We start from the raw sequence: 17,290 nt of genomic DNA, 5'->3' as shown, positions 1-17,290 counted from the left end.
TTTACGGACTCTCTGATCCTTGTGGTGGCCGCTGGACAACACAGGGCCTCCAAGAGGAGAATGGCCCCTGCCTTCAAGGGGCTGGGGAGTTGAGTTGAATTATTAGTGAATTGCTAGGGTGAATTATACAATAGAATTATGCATTAGTAATTATGATTATATTGTTTTTTTTTAATTTTTATTTTTTACTTATGATAGTCACAGAGAGAGAGAGGCAGAGACACAGGCAGAGGGAGAAGCAGGCTCCATGCACCGGGAGCCCGACGTGGGATTCGATCCCAGGTCTCCAGGATCGCGCCCTGGGCCAAAGGCAGGCGCCAAACCGCTGCGCCACCCAGGGATCCCGCATTAGTAATTATGAATTAGGGGCACCTGAGTGTCTCAGTGGTTGAGCGTCTGCCTTCGGCTCAGGTCATGATCCCAGGGTCCTGCGATCCAGTACCGTATGGGGCTCCCAGGAGGGAGCCTGCTTCTCCCTTTCCTGTGTCTCTGCCACTCTCTCTCTGTGTCTCTCATGAATAAATCAAATCTTTAAGAAAAAGAATTATGAATTATAGTGAATAAACCATGGGAGCAGTTTAATAGTGTCTGGGCTCCGGTCAGCTTTGTCCTTGGCGTGGGGTGATCTGGGTGCAAGAGAAGATTCATGGGGAGCGCAGAGCTTGCGCGCACCTGGGCGGAGGCGCCTGCAAGTCTCCACTGCAGCGCTACCACCGACCCCTAGAGGGCGCAGCGTCACTCGCGGCTCGGTTCAGAAACAGGCGGAGCCGGAGCGTGCTGTGCGCAGGCGCAGAGTGGGTTGTGGCCGCTCCCAGTTCCGCACTGGCTCCTCTGCCGGCGGCGGGGTGGAGCCTGGCCCTGAGGGTGGCGTGCGCACGCGCAGAACCGGCTTCGGGCGCGTGAGGGACGCTGGGGACCGGAAGTTGGAGCGATCCGGGCGATTTGTGAGGTGAGGGGGGCGGGGCGGCTGCGCGGGGCCGGGGTGGCGGCAGCGGCGGGTGTGTGGTGTCCGACCGGGCTGGGTGGCTGGGGAGCGAGCCGAGGGGTGAGGAGGGAAGTCCCAAGAGGAGGACATGCGTTGGAGGAGACAGGGGGTCCGGGAGAAGCGGACGGAGGTGGAGCCTGAGCGCCCCGAGAGTCCCTGGGCGACACGGAGGCCCCGAGACTGGAAGAAACGGGAGGCACGAAAAGAAGCCTGGGGAGGCTGAGGCAGGACGGAAGCCGCAGACCGGGGAGATGCGGGCGGAGAGCTGATGGGGACCTCCAGGGCGCCTCCCGGGGGCTGCCGGGAAATGTGGTGGCCCCGGGCACCTGGAGGGTTGGGAAGCTAGCGAACGGAAATAGACTGAGGAAGCGGGCGGTTCAGACGCACCAGCGAGACCCACGAGGACCTTCGCGGTTACCAGCCCGAGGGGATGACAGGGTTGCTACCTGGGACACGCCGGCTACTGCAAAAGCCATAGGCTAGCCCAACAGAGAAGATAAATTTATGGAGAAGAAGGAAGTTCGGAAGGAGTGGTTTTGAATGGGAAGTCGACTGGAGAAGAGCAAGAATCCAGGGGGGTGACGGTTTCTCATTGGCTGAGTTGCTGGGATGGTCACTTTCCTGTAGGAGATGCAGCTGCACCTCCTTTCCTGTTGGCACCTGTGATCCATGATTCTCTCCTGTCGGCAGTTCTGTGGGAGCCTGTAATTGACAATTCTTGCAGGGATTGAGCTCAGGTGGTACCGCAGGAGAGCCCCCCCCCCCCCCGCCCCATCCTTCCGGCCTCCCAACTCCGGCTTTGTGAAATTTCTCTTGGTTCATAGAGCCTGATAGATCCAGAGAGACAGAGGCAGTGGAGGAAAGGAGAACCTGGCAAAAGCTGACGGAGGGACTGAGAGAAGGGAAGAGCCCACCGAGGGAAAGAGACTTGGAGAGAAAGCCGGAGGTGGGAAGTGAGTGAGGCGCATGGGAGCCAGGGGATTAGGGCAGACCAATGAAGAGAGCCATCCAGAGTGTGGGGAAATGGGGTGCGATGAAGAGATGGTGCAGCTGGAAAACAGCAAAGAGAACCGAAAAGACCGTGTCGAGTTGAAAAACGGAGAGATAAAGCCAGACCACGGAGAAAAACAGGAATAGGAGCCTGACTCCCTAGATTTGAATTCATTGTCTCACTATGTACTTAACATGTCGTTGGCCCAGTACAATAGGGAGTATAATAGCACCTTTTAAAAAAGATTTATTTATTCATGATAGAGAGAGGCAGAGACACAGGCAGAGGGAGAAGCAGGCTCCATGCAGAGAGCCTGACATGGGACTTGATCCTGGGTCTCCAGGATCACGCCCTGGGCCAAAGGCAGGCACTAAACCACTGAGCCACCCAGGGATCCCAGGTTTATTTGTTTTAGAGGGGGAGGGGCAGAGGGCGAGGGAAAGAGAGCATTTCAAGCGGTGCAGAGCTTGATGACCCTAAGATCATGACCTGAGCTGAAACCTAGAGTCAGATGCTCAACTGGCTGGGCCACTCAGGCTCCCTGGATAGTAGCACCTTCTTAACATGAGGAAAGTGTAGATGTGTGTATGTATGTAGTTGTGCATGTAAATAGACCTGTGATTTAGAATAGTACCTGACACGTGAGGAGCGCTGTTAGCTATTAAAGCATCAGACAACTGGGAGACAAGATATTAGGTGGAGAAATGGAGATGAATAGTCATGATGGAGGGAGAGGCAGTGATGGAGACTGGGAACTGGAGAGACAAAAGTAGAGCGTCAGAAAAAAAACGACTGAACGAGCAAATGAGAGGGCTGACAAGGAATAGAGACGGAGGGTTGGAGAGAATCTCAGACCTGAAGATAAGAGAAACAGGAGAGACGGGACCAGAGTATGAAAGGGAAGAGGGCTGAGCATGGTTAGCTGAAAGACACAGGCTGAGGCATAAAGATGACAGCCAGAGAGGGGAGAGCTCAGGGAGCAGGGACAACCTCTGCAAGCTGCCACCAAGAGACCCAGAAATGGTCAGAGATGCTGTTACAGAGAAATGAGGGGACCCAGGAAGTCTACAAGGTAGCCCAAGAGAAGAGGCCCCCTTGAGAGCCATGATGTGTGGTCAGTTGGGCCGACATGGGTACCTAAGCCGCTGGGAGGTATGCTCTTCATTTCATTCCCAATCCTTTTCTCAGGATCCTGGGCTCAGTATCAACAGTCTTCTAGGGCCTCTTCCTCTTAACTGCCTCCCCTGCAACAGGAGTTCCCTGGGAAGCCACTCTAGCATCACCCAGCCTGTGTTTACCAGAAAGTGATGTGCATAGGCCACTGCTCCCATGAGAAACCGCTCCACCAGCTCACAGGTGCTTCATCAGTGGAAACCCCTTCCTGGCTCTAATAATTCCCAGGGATGGCCTGAGTTCCTCGGAGAGTGCAGAGATCGAATCTCTGAACTCTGTTCCGTGATAGTCCCAAGGGACTGAAGGCAGAGTAGGTGAAAGCATTGCTAATTGTAGATGAAGGTGAATTGTGGCCTTTTTTTTTTTTTTTTTAATCTTTTTTTTTTTTTTTTTTTAATTTAGTTACAATAGTCATACAGAGAGAGAGAGAGAGGCAGAGACACAGGCAGAGGGAGAGAAGCAGGCTCCATGCACCGGGAGCCTGACGTGGGATTCGATCCCGGGTCTCCAGGATCGCGCCCTGGGCCAAAGGCAGGCGCCAAACCGCTGCGCCACCCAGGGATCCCCTTTTTTTTTTTTTTTTAAGATTTATTTATGGGGCACGTGGGTGGCTCAGTCGGTTAAACCCGATTCTTGATTTTGGCTCAGGTTAGATCTCAGGGTCGTGGTATCGAGTGCTGAACCAGCTTCGTGCTCAGCAGGAAGTCTGCTTGAGATTCCCTCTCTGACCTCCTCCACCTCTAGAATGAGAGTGGAGGGGGCAGAGGGAGAGAGAATCCTCAAGCAGACACCCACTGAATGCAGATCCCAACGTGGGGTGTGGCCCTGAGGTCATGAACTGAAACCAAGAGCTGATCACTTAACTGAGCCACCCAGCTGCCCCAAATTGTGGCCTTTTGAGTGTAATTTTCTCCTGGTTCCTTTCACTGATTTCCCCATTTAGCCATCACTAGAAGAAAGGGTGGACTTCTAGTTACTCTTTAGCTCCTCTGTGTCAGGCTAGGCAATAAGCATTGCAATGTTTGAAAGTAGGCATTGTCCCCATTTTATAGACAAAACAACCTCGATGTAGTTAATTTGCAAGTGGCCATGCACCTAATAAATGATGAAGCTGAGGTTTAAAAAAGCCTATTTATCAAGGAGGGCTCTAAATCCTCTTAAGGTCATAAGCTTTAAAAATCTGAATGATGGGCTTCACTCCAAAAAATTGTACGTAGGTGGATAATATTAGTTAGGACTTATGCAGTGGAGAGAAAACCAACTTTGACCAAAAAGACATGATGTGTACCTGAGAAGTGAGGGGTGGAGGGGACAAGCCAAACTTCTTCCTCTCTCTTCCACTTTCCTCCTTTGCAGTTGGTCAGTGACTTCATTGTCCCCGTGCAGGCTCTTCTCTAGGATGAATTTCTAAGAAAGACCATCATGGGGATCCCTGGGTGGCGCAGCGGTTTGGCGCCTGCCTTTGGCCCAGGGGCGCGATCCTGGAGATCCGGGATCGAATCCCACGTCGGGCTCCCGGTGCATGGAGCCTGCTTCTCCCTCTGCCTGTGTCTCTGTTCTCTCTCTCTCTCTCTGTGTGACTATCATAAATAAATAAAAATTAAAAAAAAAAAAAGACCATCATGTTCAAGAGCTACAACAGGCAGCCCCGGGCTTACGTCATCCTTGTGTGACCACAATAGATTAAGAGGGCTTGTGTCTCCTGGCAACCTAGTGTAAATTCCAGACAAAGGCCGTGATTGGATCTCCACAGGTCACGTGTCCACTGCTCGCACCAATCAAAGGTTGCAGGAGGAGTTGGGTACCATGATTGGCCAAGCCTTTGTCGCCTGTCCAATCAGTAGGGGTTCTCTGACTTAGAAGCCCATGGGAACCCTGAAGGACTGCCCTTCAAAGGGAGTGGGTGAAGTTATCAGGAAAGGAAGGAAGGGAGTGCTAGGCAGGAGAAGACCGTGTGTAACCTAACACTTGCAAAATTGTGCAGTTGATTTCTAAGAGTTCCTAGGTGTTTAGTAGGTCAGTGGACCCTGATTAAGAACCCTTGCCTTGGGGATCCCTGGGTGGCGCAGCGGTTTGGCGCCTGCCTTTGGCCCAGGGCGCGATCCTGGAGACCCGGGATCGAGTCCCCACGTCGGGCTCCCGGTGCGTGGAGCCTGCTTGTCCCTCTGCCTGTGTCTCTGCCTCTCTCTGTGTGTGTGACTATCATTAAAAAAAAAAAAAAAAAAAAAAAACAACCCTTGCCTTGCTCATTTCTTTATACCACACCCCTCTTGTGTTCTTGTCTCTCGTGACAAGGTTCTGCTGTTGATTGGCCCTGGTCACAGGGCCCTGCACTCCAGGTTTTTTGGTCAAACATCCCGGGGGATCCTTCCCTGATTCCCCAGCGTGGTCAGGCTGCTCCTACAGGCAGTCACTGGATTGTCTGTGTCTCACCTGTGACCATGACCACACGTGAGGGGTCAGGGTGGCCTTATCATTACTGCTGGTCCTCCTAGTCCAGTACTTATGAAACTGCAGGCTTTTGGGAAACATTACTTAAAATGAATGTGTGTCTTCTCTCCTCCAGGCATTCAGGGCCTGAAAGGCCAGGATGGACTGATGTTTGCCCCAGAGATCATTCCAGGAGTCATGAGGTGCCTTGTGTGTTGCCAGCTTTGAGCTGGGCCCCTGAGCACTTGCTCTGTCATTGCCTGTGGTTGTCCTGTACCATTGATGAAGAGAAAGATTGTATCTTTGCGGAGAAGAGTGGTTCCTTATTGCAGGCACTGACCTCTCACTGTGACTCTGAGACAGCACTGTGACCACCCCCAGCATGCCTCCTCCCAGAACAAAGGAGGGCAGGGATCGCCGAGGCCGACACTGGGACCCCAGTGAGGAGGAGGCCCCTGAGAAATGGGACTGGAATTGTCCAGAGACACGTCACCTTTTCGAGGATGCCTTTTTCCGTGAAGAGGATTATATCCGCCAGGGTTCTGAGGAGTGCCAGAAGTTCTGGAGCTTCTTTGAACGTTTGCAGAGATTCCAGAATCTCAAGACCGCCAGGAAGGGGGAGAAAGACCCTGTGCCACCCAAGCACAGTGTCCCAGCACTGGCTGACCTACCTCGCACTTACGATGCCCGCTACCGCATCAACCTCTCTGTCCTGGGCCCCGACACTCGGGGCTCTCGGGGGCTGGGCAGGCAGCCCCCAGAGAGAGTGACTGAGTTCCGCCGAGCACTGCTGCACTACCTGGACTTTAGCCAGAAGCAGGCATTTGGGCGGTTGGCCAAACTGCAGCATGAGCGCGCAGCGCTTCCCATCGCCCAGTATGGGAACCGCATCTTGCAGACGCTGAAGGAGCACCAGGTGGTGGTGGTGGCAGGTGACACGGGCTGTGGCAAGTCCACCCAGGTGCCCCAGTACCTACTGGCTGCTGGCTTCAGTCACGTGGCGTGCACCCAGCCCCGGCGGATTGCCTGCATCTCCCTGGCCAAGCGTGTCAGCTTCGAGAGCCTCAGTCAGTATGGCTCACAGGTGAGTGGGCCAGGCCGGATTTTCAGTTTTTCCAGTGTGACCTTGGGGTGTAGGTTGTTGCCCATATGATAGTATAGTATTGATGAGAGTTGCCAGAGCACTTACCCTTTCACTTCTCAACGATTCTTCTAGCAGTTGATCTACAGATTGACCTGAATATGGTTCAGATGAGAATGTCACTAGCATTACTTACCCAGTGTAATGCTTTTTAAAATTTTATTCTATTTTATTTTTGAGAGAGAGAGCACATATGTGTGGAGAGAGAAAGAGAATCTGAAGCAGGCTCCACGCCCAGCACAGAGCCCAATGTGGGGCTTGATCTCAGGACCTTGAGATCATGACCTGAACCAGCACCCTAGAAACCCCCTTGTCTTCCACCTCCAGGTGGCCCCAAGAGTCGTCACTATCCCGAATGATAGATTATCATCTTAGATTATGACTGTTGAGTTAAAGAGGAAATACCACAGATTAATTTTGCCTCTTTTGTTCACTTTTTATAAATGGAATCAAAAAGTGTGTCCTCTCTGGTGCCTGTGCTGTCGCTCGGTGTTAGTTTTGTGAGATTTGTCTGTGGTAGAGCGTGTGGGTGCACACTGTTCTTTCTCACTGCTATTTGGTATCCCCTGGCAAAGACACCACAGAGTATTCGTCCCTTCTCCTGTTGACGGGAATCTGGGACATTTCCAGTTTCAGGCTCTTGTGTGAAGGCGCCGCTATCAACATTCTAGAATATGCCTTTTGGTGTCTGTCGGTGCAGATTTTCTGTTGGGGGTATTGCTAGGAGGGTGACTGCTGGCTCATCAGATCTGCAAGCATGTCTAGCTTTAGTAGATTAAAGCTTTGCAAAGTGATCCTACCCATCCACACTCCCAACTGGTGCTGTGTTCCACGCCATCACCTACGCTTGTTACAGTGAATCTTTTTCGCTTTAGCTTTTCTGGGTGGGTGGTTAGTAGTAGCACATTGTAATATGCATTTCTCTGACAACTAAGGGCTGCAAGTATTTATTGGCCATTTGGAGATCCTCTTCTCTCAAGTGTCTGTTTGGGTCTTTTTCTCTGTTTGTCTTCTGTGTTGTCTTTTCTCAATTTTTAGGGTTTTATAGATGTGGGAAATGAGTCCTTTTTGTAGGATCTGTGTATTGCAGATTTTGTCTCCTATTCTGAGTTGTCTTTCATTTTCTGGATGCTGTCTTTTGATGACAGTGTCTTTTCATGTAAATACGGGCCAGTCTGTCATTTTCTTTTTATGGTTGTCACTTTTTATGGTTCTGTTTAAGGAATACCCCTCTACCTTAAGGATACAAACACATTCCTAGGCTTTTTCCTAAAAATTTTTGCCTTTAAAACTGTATCAGAAATTGACGTGTGTGTGTGTGTGTGTGTGTGTGTGTGTTCACACTGTGTGTGGTGGAAGGTAGGGATTAAAATCATTTCCTCACAGGGTCCCTGGGTGGCATAGTTGGATGAGCAGCTGAGCCTTGGTTCAGGTCATGATCTTAGGGTCTTGGGATCGAGCCCCACGTATGGCTCCATGCTCAGCATTGAGTCTGCCTGGGATTCTCTCCCTCTCCCTCTGCCCCTCCCCACTGTGCTTTCTCTCTCTCAAATAAATTAATAAAAAATTTTAAAAAGGTCATTTTCTCTCAATACCGCTTTTTAACTGTGTTTGTCTTGGATGAGTGACCTCAGTTTCCCCATTTGTGAAGTGAGAATAGTGGTTCTTGCTTCTCATGGTGACTGTGAGGATGAAATGAGCTGGTGGTGCACATTCAGTGTTTGGTTCCCAGCAGGGTAGGGACTCAAACAAATTAATTAATTAGCATATACACCAGGCCCTGTACCAAATACTTTCTGTGCATAATCACGTACCCATTCTTCCAATGTCTAGGGGGGAACGTGTCTTTGAGGGATGGAGCTGCCTGCCCAGAGTCAGTGGCACAAAGTGGCAGAGGGGTATCCAAACCCAAGTGCGCTGGCCTCCAGAGTCCGATTGGAGTGGTGTTGGGTGGAAATAGGGGCATTTGCTCAGATTTTCGGTTTAGGCAACTGAGGGCTGGTGCTCAGGTCCGGGCTCCTCTCCTGACCATTGCCCCTGCCCTCAGGTTGGTTACCAGATCCGCTTTGAGAGCACGCGTACGGCAGCCACCAAGATCGTGTTCCTGACGGTGGGGCTGCTCCTGAGGCAGATCCAGCGGGAGCCCAGCCTGCCCCAGTACCAGGTCCTGATAGTGGACGAGGTCCACGAGCGGCACCTCCACAATGACTTCCTTCTGGGAGTCCTCCGGCGCCTGCTGCCCAAGCGGCCTGACCTCAAGGTCATCCTCATGTCGGCCACCATCAACATCTCGCTCTTCTCCAGCTACTTTGGCACGGCGCCCGTGGTGCAGGTGCCCGGGAGGCTGTTCCCCATCACGGTCAGTGTCGCTCCCGTGCCCCCCCCCCATCCTCCCACCTGGACTCTGGCTGACCTGGACACGTCCCTTCCCTCCTTCTCAGATTCCCATCTTTCGGTGAAGGATGTGCTTGCTCGTGCACGCTCTCGCTTTTAAAGCTGCCGTTTTCTGAGCATTGACAGTGTGCTGGGCAGGTGCCAAGTGCTTGTTGGAGGAGACCCAGAAATATAAAGATAAGAGTTGATTCCTCCTATGTAACAGTCCTGCTGGTCGGGGCTGCTGGGCAGCTCTTTGCATGTGGTCATTCAGGGACCCGGGCACCTCTTTTCTCCTTTGCCATCTCATGAGGTGGGGCTTCTCGGTCTCTGCACTGTTGACATTTTGGGCTGGAGAATTCTGGGCCATGGGGGCCACTGTGCACATTGTAGGATATTGAGCAGCTTCCCTGGCCTCTTCCCACTAGCTGCCAGCACTATCATCCTCCCTCAGTGGTGAAGACTAAAAATGCCTCCAGATGTTACCAAATGTCCCCTGGGGGTGGACTCCCCCCTTCTCCGCCACCCCCATGCCATGCACCACTGTCCTAGGGAACTCTCCAGCTCTGTATAGTTGAAGATTGCAGGAAGAGGGAGGGAGCCCCATGCCAGGGAAGGGCCAGTTTGTCTTCAAGGTGGAAGGGACCCTGCAGTTGTCTCCTCCCTGTGCCCCACCTGACTGCAAGGTGGGGAGGTGGCTGGAAAGTGTTCTGTCTCTTGCTAAGTGACATTGTGCCCGGGAAGAAAAGAGCAGAGTCTCTGGGCCACTGTGGGTCTCCTACACCACTCGACACACCCAGCCTCACCCTGTCCCCATGGTGGTCTTGGACACACACGTCATTAACTTCCCACCCCAGGTCTTTGATTTCTCTGGCAGCTTCTGCCCTGAATTTTGCCCCCTTTGCTCGGCCTATTTGCTGTGGCTGGCACATTGGTCCTGTTGGTAATCCTAGCGAAGATGATCACAGCTGACATCTACGGGGTGTGTGCTGCATGCTCTGCAGCGAACGTGGATGAGCTCACGTGGGCCAGGCCCTCAGACAGCCTGGGGTCCAGTGCCGGCGATTTCTGCCCATGGGGGTAAAATGGAAGCTTAGAGACGTGGAGCCACAGAGCTGGGACTGGAATCCTGCTCACAGATGTGGCCCCGGGCCAGGCTGCTTCCCTTTGCTCTTCCACATCCCCATTCCCTCCCCACCTTTCTGTCTTTCCTGGAGGGGACCCGTGTGAGTGGCACTCATGGGGTCCTCCCCTACTTGGTTTCCTGTTGGCCCTCCCAGGCAGTCTGTGCCCTGAACCTGCTCTCTTTTGTGTTTTGAAAATCCTTTCTCTTGCACTGAGAATTGGTAAGAGCCTTGGAGGGTGAGCTCCAGGAAACTGCACTGTTCCTTGTGGTTTGGGGTTCTAAATGCCCCCCACTGTCTTCTGGGCAAGGCAGCTGTAAAAGAGTGAAGATGCTCTCTGAGAAGGGTTATTTCTAGGGTTTTGATCCTGGCTCCATCCTGTAAAATTCTGTTGTTGTTGAAGTTACCCTCCGAACACAACAGAGTGCGCATATCTTGTGTAGAGCTCAGTTAATCCCCACACATCAAACACGGTATGCAGCCAGCACCCCCCACTAAAAAGCATCAGATGTTACCAGCACCCCAGGAGCCTTCCATTTCCCTGATACTTTGTCTTTTTATGACATCCTCCTCTAACTAATCCGTTTGAGGGTGCAGTCTGCTCCCTGATGGGTGAGTGACAGCCTGTGGTCTTCCTGCCCTGTTGCCCTGCGTTAGGGTGACAGGCTTGCCCCTGCCTGGGGCCATCTCCCCACAGGTCGTGTACCAGCCACAGGAGGCAGAGCCAGTGGCGTCCAAGTCGGAGAAGCTGGACCCTGGGCCTTTCCTGAGGGTGCTGGAGGCCATCGACAATAAGTACCCACCCGAGGAACGGGGCGACCTCCTCGTCTTCCTCAGTGGCATGGCGGAGATCAGCTCAGTACTCGAGGCTGCCCAGACCTATGCCAGCCGCACCCAGCGCTGGGTGGTGCTGCCGCTGCACAGTGCCCTTTCTGTGGCCGACCAGGACAAGGTACCACGTGTGGCCAGGCCAGGTGGGGCACTGGAGTCTGGCCGTGTAGGCCAGGGGAGGAGGGGTTGGGGGTTGGGGACATGATCCCACAATCGCAGGGCCCTGGGCCGTGGACAGGCCTCCTCACATCTTTTGGGTGGGGGCAGTATGTGCCAGGGTTAGCTTCTTGATGAGATGGGAGTGGAGCTTTGGAGGGCAAGGAGGATTTTGAGTAGCCCAGTGTGGGAGGTAGTCCAGGGTGGTGGAGGAGGACCAACTCCCCGGGTGTGGAGGTGGGATTCTGCGAGTTGGGTGTGGGGAACAGTTGAGAGACTGCCCTGCTGGCACAGAAGGGGGTGGGCAGAGAGGCCTTCAGGTCATGTGGTAGTTGTTTGTTGCTGTGTAGCAGATTCCCCCCAAGCTTAGCAGTTCAGAACAGTAAGCGTTCACTATCTCCCATCACTTCCACAGGTCAGGAATTCGGGAGAGGTTTAAGTGGGTGCCTGTGGCCCAGGGTCTCTCTAGAGGGTGCAGTTGAGGTGTCAGCTGGGGCTGCTGCCATCTGAAGGCTTCCCCAGGGTGGGAGGGCCCTCCTGTAAGATGGCTTACTCACATGGCAGGTTGTTGGCTGGGGGCCTCAGTTTCCCTCCATGTGGGCTGTTTGAGTGTTCTCCCAACATAGTGGCTGGCTCTCCCCAAGAGACCCAAGCAGAAGCCACAGTGTCTTTTATGGCCTAACCTTGGTCATCACAGCCCCTCATGTCTGCAGTGTCCCATTAGTTGACCTGGGCTGCTCTGTTCAGGGGGAAAGTACTAGATGATGGTGTGGATCCCGGGAGGTGAGACACACCAGGCCTTTGTGGAGGCTGTCACAGTCCCCTAGGGAGGAGGCCCTTCAGGTCACACCCAGCTGTCTATTGATGGAAGAAACAACCTTTGAGCACCTCCTTAGTGCTTCCCCTTGTGCTGAGGAGACTCTTTGGGACATCCTGGGAGCTAAGATAGGGCCCTTCCCCTAATGCAGCTGCCAGTCTGTTGAAGGAGATGGCAAGCAGCCAATACTTTACAAATGGTAGAGGAAAGCTCTGGAAATGTGAGTGCACAGTCCTGGCAGATTCAGGGAAGGCTTATTGGAGAAAGAAACTTTTAAAACTGAGACCCTAGAAAGCCCCAGCCTAGGAAGGGGTCTGGGAGAAGAGTGTCCCAGCTAACTTGTGGAGCCCTGCTGCGGGCCGGCTGGAGTTGGGAGGCCTGTGTGTGCCTTGCCTCATTTAGACCTCCCAGCAGCCCTGTCTCCCGGGTGCCACTGTTACCCAGAACAGATGCAGACACTATGGCCAAGGCACTTGTGCCAAGTCACATAAGTGGCAGGGCCAGGCTTTGGAACTTGATAGTTTGGCACCAGAGCCCATGCTCTTAACCAGAGGTTGCCAACTTCCTGTAAAAGCTCAGGAAGTACAGTTATAGTTTATTTGTTTATTCATTCATCCATTCAAAGACAGAGACAGAACATGAACAGGGGCCGAGGGAGAGGGACAAGCAGGCTCCTCACTGAGCGAGGAGCCCGAGGTGGGGCTCAATCTTAGGACCCTGAGATCATTGGGATCCCTGGGTGGCGCAGCGGTTTAGCGCCTGCCTTTGGCCCAGGGCGCGATCCTGGAGACCCAGGATCGAATCCCACGTCGGGCTCCCGGTGCATGGAGCCTGCTTCTCCCTCTGCCTGTGTCTCTGCCTCTCTCTCTCTCACTGTGTGCCTATCATAAATAAATAAAAAAAATTAAAAAAAAAAAAAAAAGGACCCTGAGATCATGACTAGAGCTGAAGTCAGATGCTTAACTGACAAAGCCCTCCAGGGACACCCCAAAATTGAAGGTTTTTTTTTTTGTTTTTTAAAGCTTTTATTTATCTATTCATTAACAGAGACAGACAGACAGACAGACAGACAAACAGAGGGAGAAGCAGGCTCCTTGTGGGGAGCCCAATGTGGAACTCAATCTCAGGCCCCCAGGATCGTGACCTGAGCCAAAGGCAGACACTCAACTGCTGAGCCACCCAGGTGTCCCCAAAGTTGTAGGTTTTATGAGCCATTGCATCTCTGGCACAATTACTCAACTTTTCCATTACATTAAGAAAGAGCCACAGACACAGGTGAGGCTGTGCTATGTTAAAATATGATTTACAGAAACGGCCAAAAGGCTAAATCTGACACCCAGCCTAGTTGCTGATCCCCACTCTTGACCACTGTACTTGACTGTCTCTTGGGTCCAGGAGAAGGGCTCATGCAAAGGGCCTGTGGTGAGAGAAAGGCGGGGCCCCTGGGAGACCACTCAGGGTGTCTGGGGTCTGGACTGTGATGGGGAAGACAGTACAGGTGGGACTGAGAGGTGGGCAGGCCTAGGCCGCAGGGCCTTGAAGACCCAGTGTGGTGCTTGGGCTTTGTCCTGAGTGCTTCTGAGCCATGGGAGGGTTCTAAGCAGGGTTGGGAGTAGTGCTGGTTTGTGCTTTAGCAGATCCCTCTGCTGTGTGCGATCATGGACGGGAGGCCAGAGACCGGGGAGGAGGCAGGGGCAGGACGTGGATGGGAAGGGAGGGCCTGGACCAGGGCAGGGCTGGGGGCTTGCGGGGAGGGGAATGAATTTCAAAAATGTTTATGATGTGTAGGTGTGGCTGGGGGGTGGGGAGGGGAGCCAGGCCAGCCCAGGTTTCTGGCCCCTTTGGTGTGGTTGGTGATGAGCTGTCTCTGAGATGGGGACTCAGGGAGGAGGCAAGTGTTCAGTGGGAGGCACTGAGGCTATCTGAGATACTGTAGGTGGGTGGGAAGTGCCCGTGGGACACCAGGCATGGGTCAGCAAGGGCTGAGTTCATCTCGGATGTCACCTCCTCACCTATCCCCCCCCCCCCCAGGTATTCGATGTGGCCCCCCCTGGAGTTCGGAAATGCATCCTCTCCACCAACATTGCTGAGACCTCTGTCACCATTGATGGGATCCGCTTTGTAGTTGATTCTGGTAAGGGCTGCTCCCCGCCACCCCCAGGCCCTAGGGAGAAATGTGGGGTCTGGAGATGTGCATGTGTAGTGAGGAACTCCAGACCAAAGCAGGCAGTAGGTGGCCTTTAGGGCCATGGAACAGAGGCAACATCTTAATCTTCGCAGACATTCCAAGCTTGCTCCTGCCTCAGGGCCTTTGCACCGACTGTTGTCCCTGCCAAGAACTGTCTTTCTCTAGAGATCCAGAAGGCTCACTCCCTCATCTCATTTCAGGGCCTGTATACATGTGTCCCCATCAGAGAGGCTTACCTTGTCCACTTTTGTGATCTCCTTGTTCTTCCCCCCACTCCTTATAAGGCCTATTGTTCCTCAGAGTATGGGCTTTATATTTTATATCTGTTGATGTATTTCTTTTTTGTCTTCCCGAGACTGTTCTCTGGGAAGTCAGCATTGCATAGCGGTTGGGAGACACTGGAGCCAGCCTGGCTGTGTGACCAAGGTCCTGTCATGGACACTGTGTGTGTCAGTTTGCTCATTTGTGAAATGGCAATAATAGAGCCTCCCCCGAGGTGTAAGGGTGACATGAGCGACTTCCCCTGGGTACTTAGTATCATTGTGGGCACAGAGTGAGCACCCCATAAATGTCAGCAGTAACCTTGCCGGATTGAATCTGGATTGCCATCCATGATAAAGCATTCTGTAATTTTATGTACCATCAAAATTTAAAACTGCTGGCCATTGAACATTGACGTATCATTGCTTTCAAGGGCTGTCCCATTTTCAGAGACAATGAAAGTGGACAAAGTTGGTCTTAGGGTCGAGGAACTCTGTTTCCCCTCTGTTCTGGGGCCAGGGTCATTGTTCACAGCTGCACCTAGTACAGTGCCTGGCACGCAGCAGGTGCCTACTAATAACAGCTGGATGACTGGGCTTCTGAATACACAAATAAGAGATGTGTGAATGAGGAAATAAGGATGGATCAATGAAATGTCAAGGTCAAGGGCGGAATAAGCTCTCAGTCAGCATCAGTGGAATAAAGGAGGAAGTGAGGGCGTTGGGGACTGAGCGGCGAGGTGGGGGGCTCCTCGCCGCTGTGGCACCCAGTCTCCTGTGTTTCCACGCAGGGAAGGTGAAGGAGATGGGTTATGACCCGCAGGCCAAGCTGCATCGGCTCCAGGAGTTCTGGATCAGCCAGGCTAGTGCCGAGCAGCGCAAGGGCCGGGCAGGCCGCACGGGCCCTGGCGTCTGCTTCCGCCTCTATGCTGAATCGGACTATGATGCCTTCGCCCCTTACCCTGTTCCGGAGATTCGGAGGGTAGCCCTGGACACACTGGTGCTGCAGGTGAGGCGCGGCTGGGGATGGGCCTGATCCCGGGGTTTCAGGGCCCAGCCATGGAGGGGAGCTCATTGCTTCCAACCGTCAGATCCCATTTTGAGCGGCGGATGGTTCCCCAGATCCATAGGCTCATGAGAAAAACCTCATGACTCCAGGATGCTTTCAGCTGTAACAGAAAGTCCACCAGGGTGTGGCTTTTAAAACTGGGGTTTCTCCATCCATATGTCTTATGTCACGGTTCTTACCTCATTAGTTAGCTTTGCTTAGCTTAGGCTGCTGTACCAAATAGGCCCACTCACAGAGTGGCCAACACACAGAAACAGTCCTCAGGGGGGGTAGGAAGCTTCTTGTATTTGGGGACCCAGGCCCCTTCCTTGTGTGGCTCTGTGCTCACCTTGCTGGCAGGGAACAGGGGAGGGTTTGGGGGCCAGGTCCATCCTCTCAGCTTGCCCTGGTTAGCACTCAGTCCCGGGGTGCACCTCACTGAGGGGGAGCCTGGCCAGTGCGAGTGAGGCAGGACAGGCGGCTTCCATAGCAGGTTCCCCTGGGGCGGGAGCGGCCAGTGGCACAAACCAGCCCCCCTCCTACGGGTGATAAACTCTGATAGTTTGTTTGTTTGATTTCATTTTTCAAAACTGCTGCTTGTGATCCACTCTGCAAGTTCCTGACCCCTGTAAGCTGCTTTGACAAACGCTGGTCTGACCGGTAGGGACAATGTACCGTTTCAGATGAGCGATCCCTAGATGGGGAAGCGGTAGGCTCGGTTATTTAAATGGGTCAGTGATGTCCTGTAGGGCTCGGGCTTGTTCTAGCCTTTTCCATCTTCCATCAGTTGGCAGCTCTTTTAAGAACAGTGATAGAGATGGTGACAGCGGATAGAGAACACGTGCCTCGTGCCCATTGTGGGCCTGGCACCATTCTGTATTGTGTGTTGTAAGTGCTTGGAACCCTGCAAAAAACTAGGGGTAAGTAGTCTCATCATTCCAATTTCTGGATGAGGAACCCATCACACAGAGAGATGAGTTAACCTGACCCAGGTGGCACAGCTGGCCAGTGGCAGAGCCAGGATTCCATCTGAGGCTGTCAGGCCCATGCATGGGAGCCGTGGGTGGCACTGCTGCCTCCTTTATCATCCAGAAGTGACACCTGCCCCTCCTTGTGGGTCTCATTTTTTTAAATTTTTTATTTATTTATGATAGTCACAGAGAGAGAGAGAGAGAGAGGCAGAGACACAGGCAGAGGGAGAAGCAGGCTCCATGAACCGGGAGCCTGACGTGGGACTCGATCCCGGGTCTCCAGGATCGCGCCCTGGGCCAAAGGCAGGCGCCAAACCGCTGCGCCACCCAGGGATCCCTATGGGTCTCATTTTTAAGGCTGCGGGAACTTCACCTATCCGGTCTCATGGGCAGCACCTGGTCAGTCCTGTTTGAGCTGGAGCTGTCCAGGGCCATGGCCTTGGCTGAGTATATCAGAGCGGGGCTTGCCAGCTCTAGCTACATGTTCACCTAGAGAGCTTAAATTAAAAATCTAGCCTTAACGCTCACCCAGAGCTTCTGATGTAAAGGATTTTTTTTTTTTTTTTTTTTTTTTTTTTTTAATGAGCACTGGGTGTTCTTCCGGGCAGCAGGGGGGAAGGTGGACCAGCTGCTTGCTGGGTGGACACCCCGAGCTTGTGGTGCCCTCTGGATGAGGCCTAGGCCAGCAGGTCAGCTTGCGGTGAGGCTGGTTAGAGCCCTGGGCCCCCCCGAGCTTTCTTCCTGCTACCTCATGGCCCTGTGAACCACCATGCCTGCCTTTCCTCCATCCGTTCCATAGAGG

At 53.1% G+C, this 17,290-nt stretch overlaps 1 protein-coding gene across 7 annotated transcripts in view; it reads left to right on the top strand.

The window, feature by feature from the left end:
• Nucleotides 1-879: 879 nt before the first annotated feature.
• The window catches only part of DHX34 (DExH-box helicase 34), a 28,222-nt gene continuing 11,811 nt past the window's right edge, over nt 880-17,290 (top strand). For 2 of the 7 annotated variants that reach the window (XR_008662578.1, XM_055311268.1), the window contains exons 1-6: nt 1,751-3,332; nt 5,716-6,663; nt 8,768-9,079; nt 10,915-11,169; nt 14,053-14,155; nt 15,261-15,478. Coding sequence is in view for 6 of the 7 variants with exons in the window: in XM_055311268.1 (XP_055167243.1) it covers nt 5,962-6,663; nt 8,768-9,079; nt 10,915-11,169; nt 14,053-14,155; nt 15,261-15,478 (1,590 nt within the window). In the remaining variant the exon portion in view is untranslated. Of the gene's footprint in view, nt 950-1,013; nt 1,723-1,750; nt 3,333-5,715; nt 6,664-8,767; nt 9,080-10,914; nt 11,170-14,052; nt 14,156-15,260; nt 15,479-17,290 lie in introns of those variants that run through there. The other 5 variants (XM_055311270.1, XM_055311272.1, XM_055311273.1 and 2 more) reach the window with 5 other exon arrangements.

The sequence above is a fragment of the Nyctereutes procyonoides genome, unplaced genomic scaffold (genome assembly GCF_905146905.1).
Source record: "Nyctereutes procyonoides isolate TBG_1078 unplaced genomic scaffold, NYPRO_anot_genome, whole genome shotgun sequence".
NCBI classification, from domain to species: domain Eukaryota; kingdom Metazoa; phylum Chordata; class Mammalia; order Carnivora; family Canidae; genus Nyctereutes; species Nyctereutes procyonoides.
The sequence above is the reverse complement of the archived record's forward strand: the minus strand, read 5'-3'. Positions and strand labels throughout refer to the sequence as shown.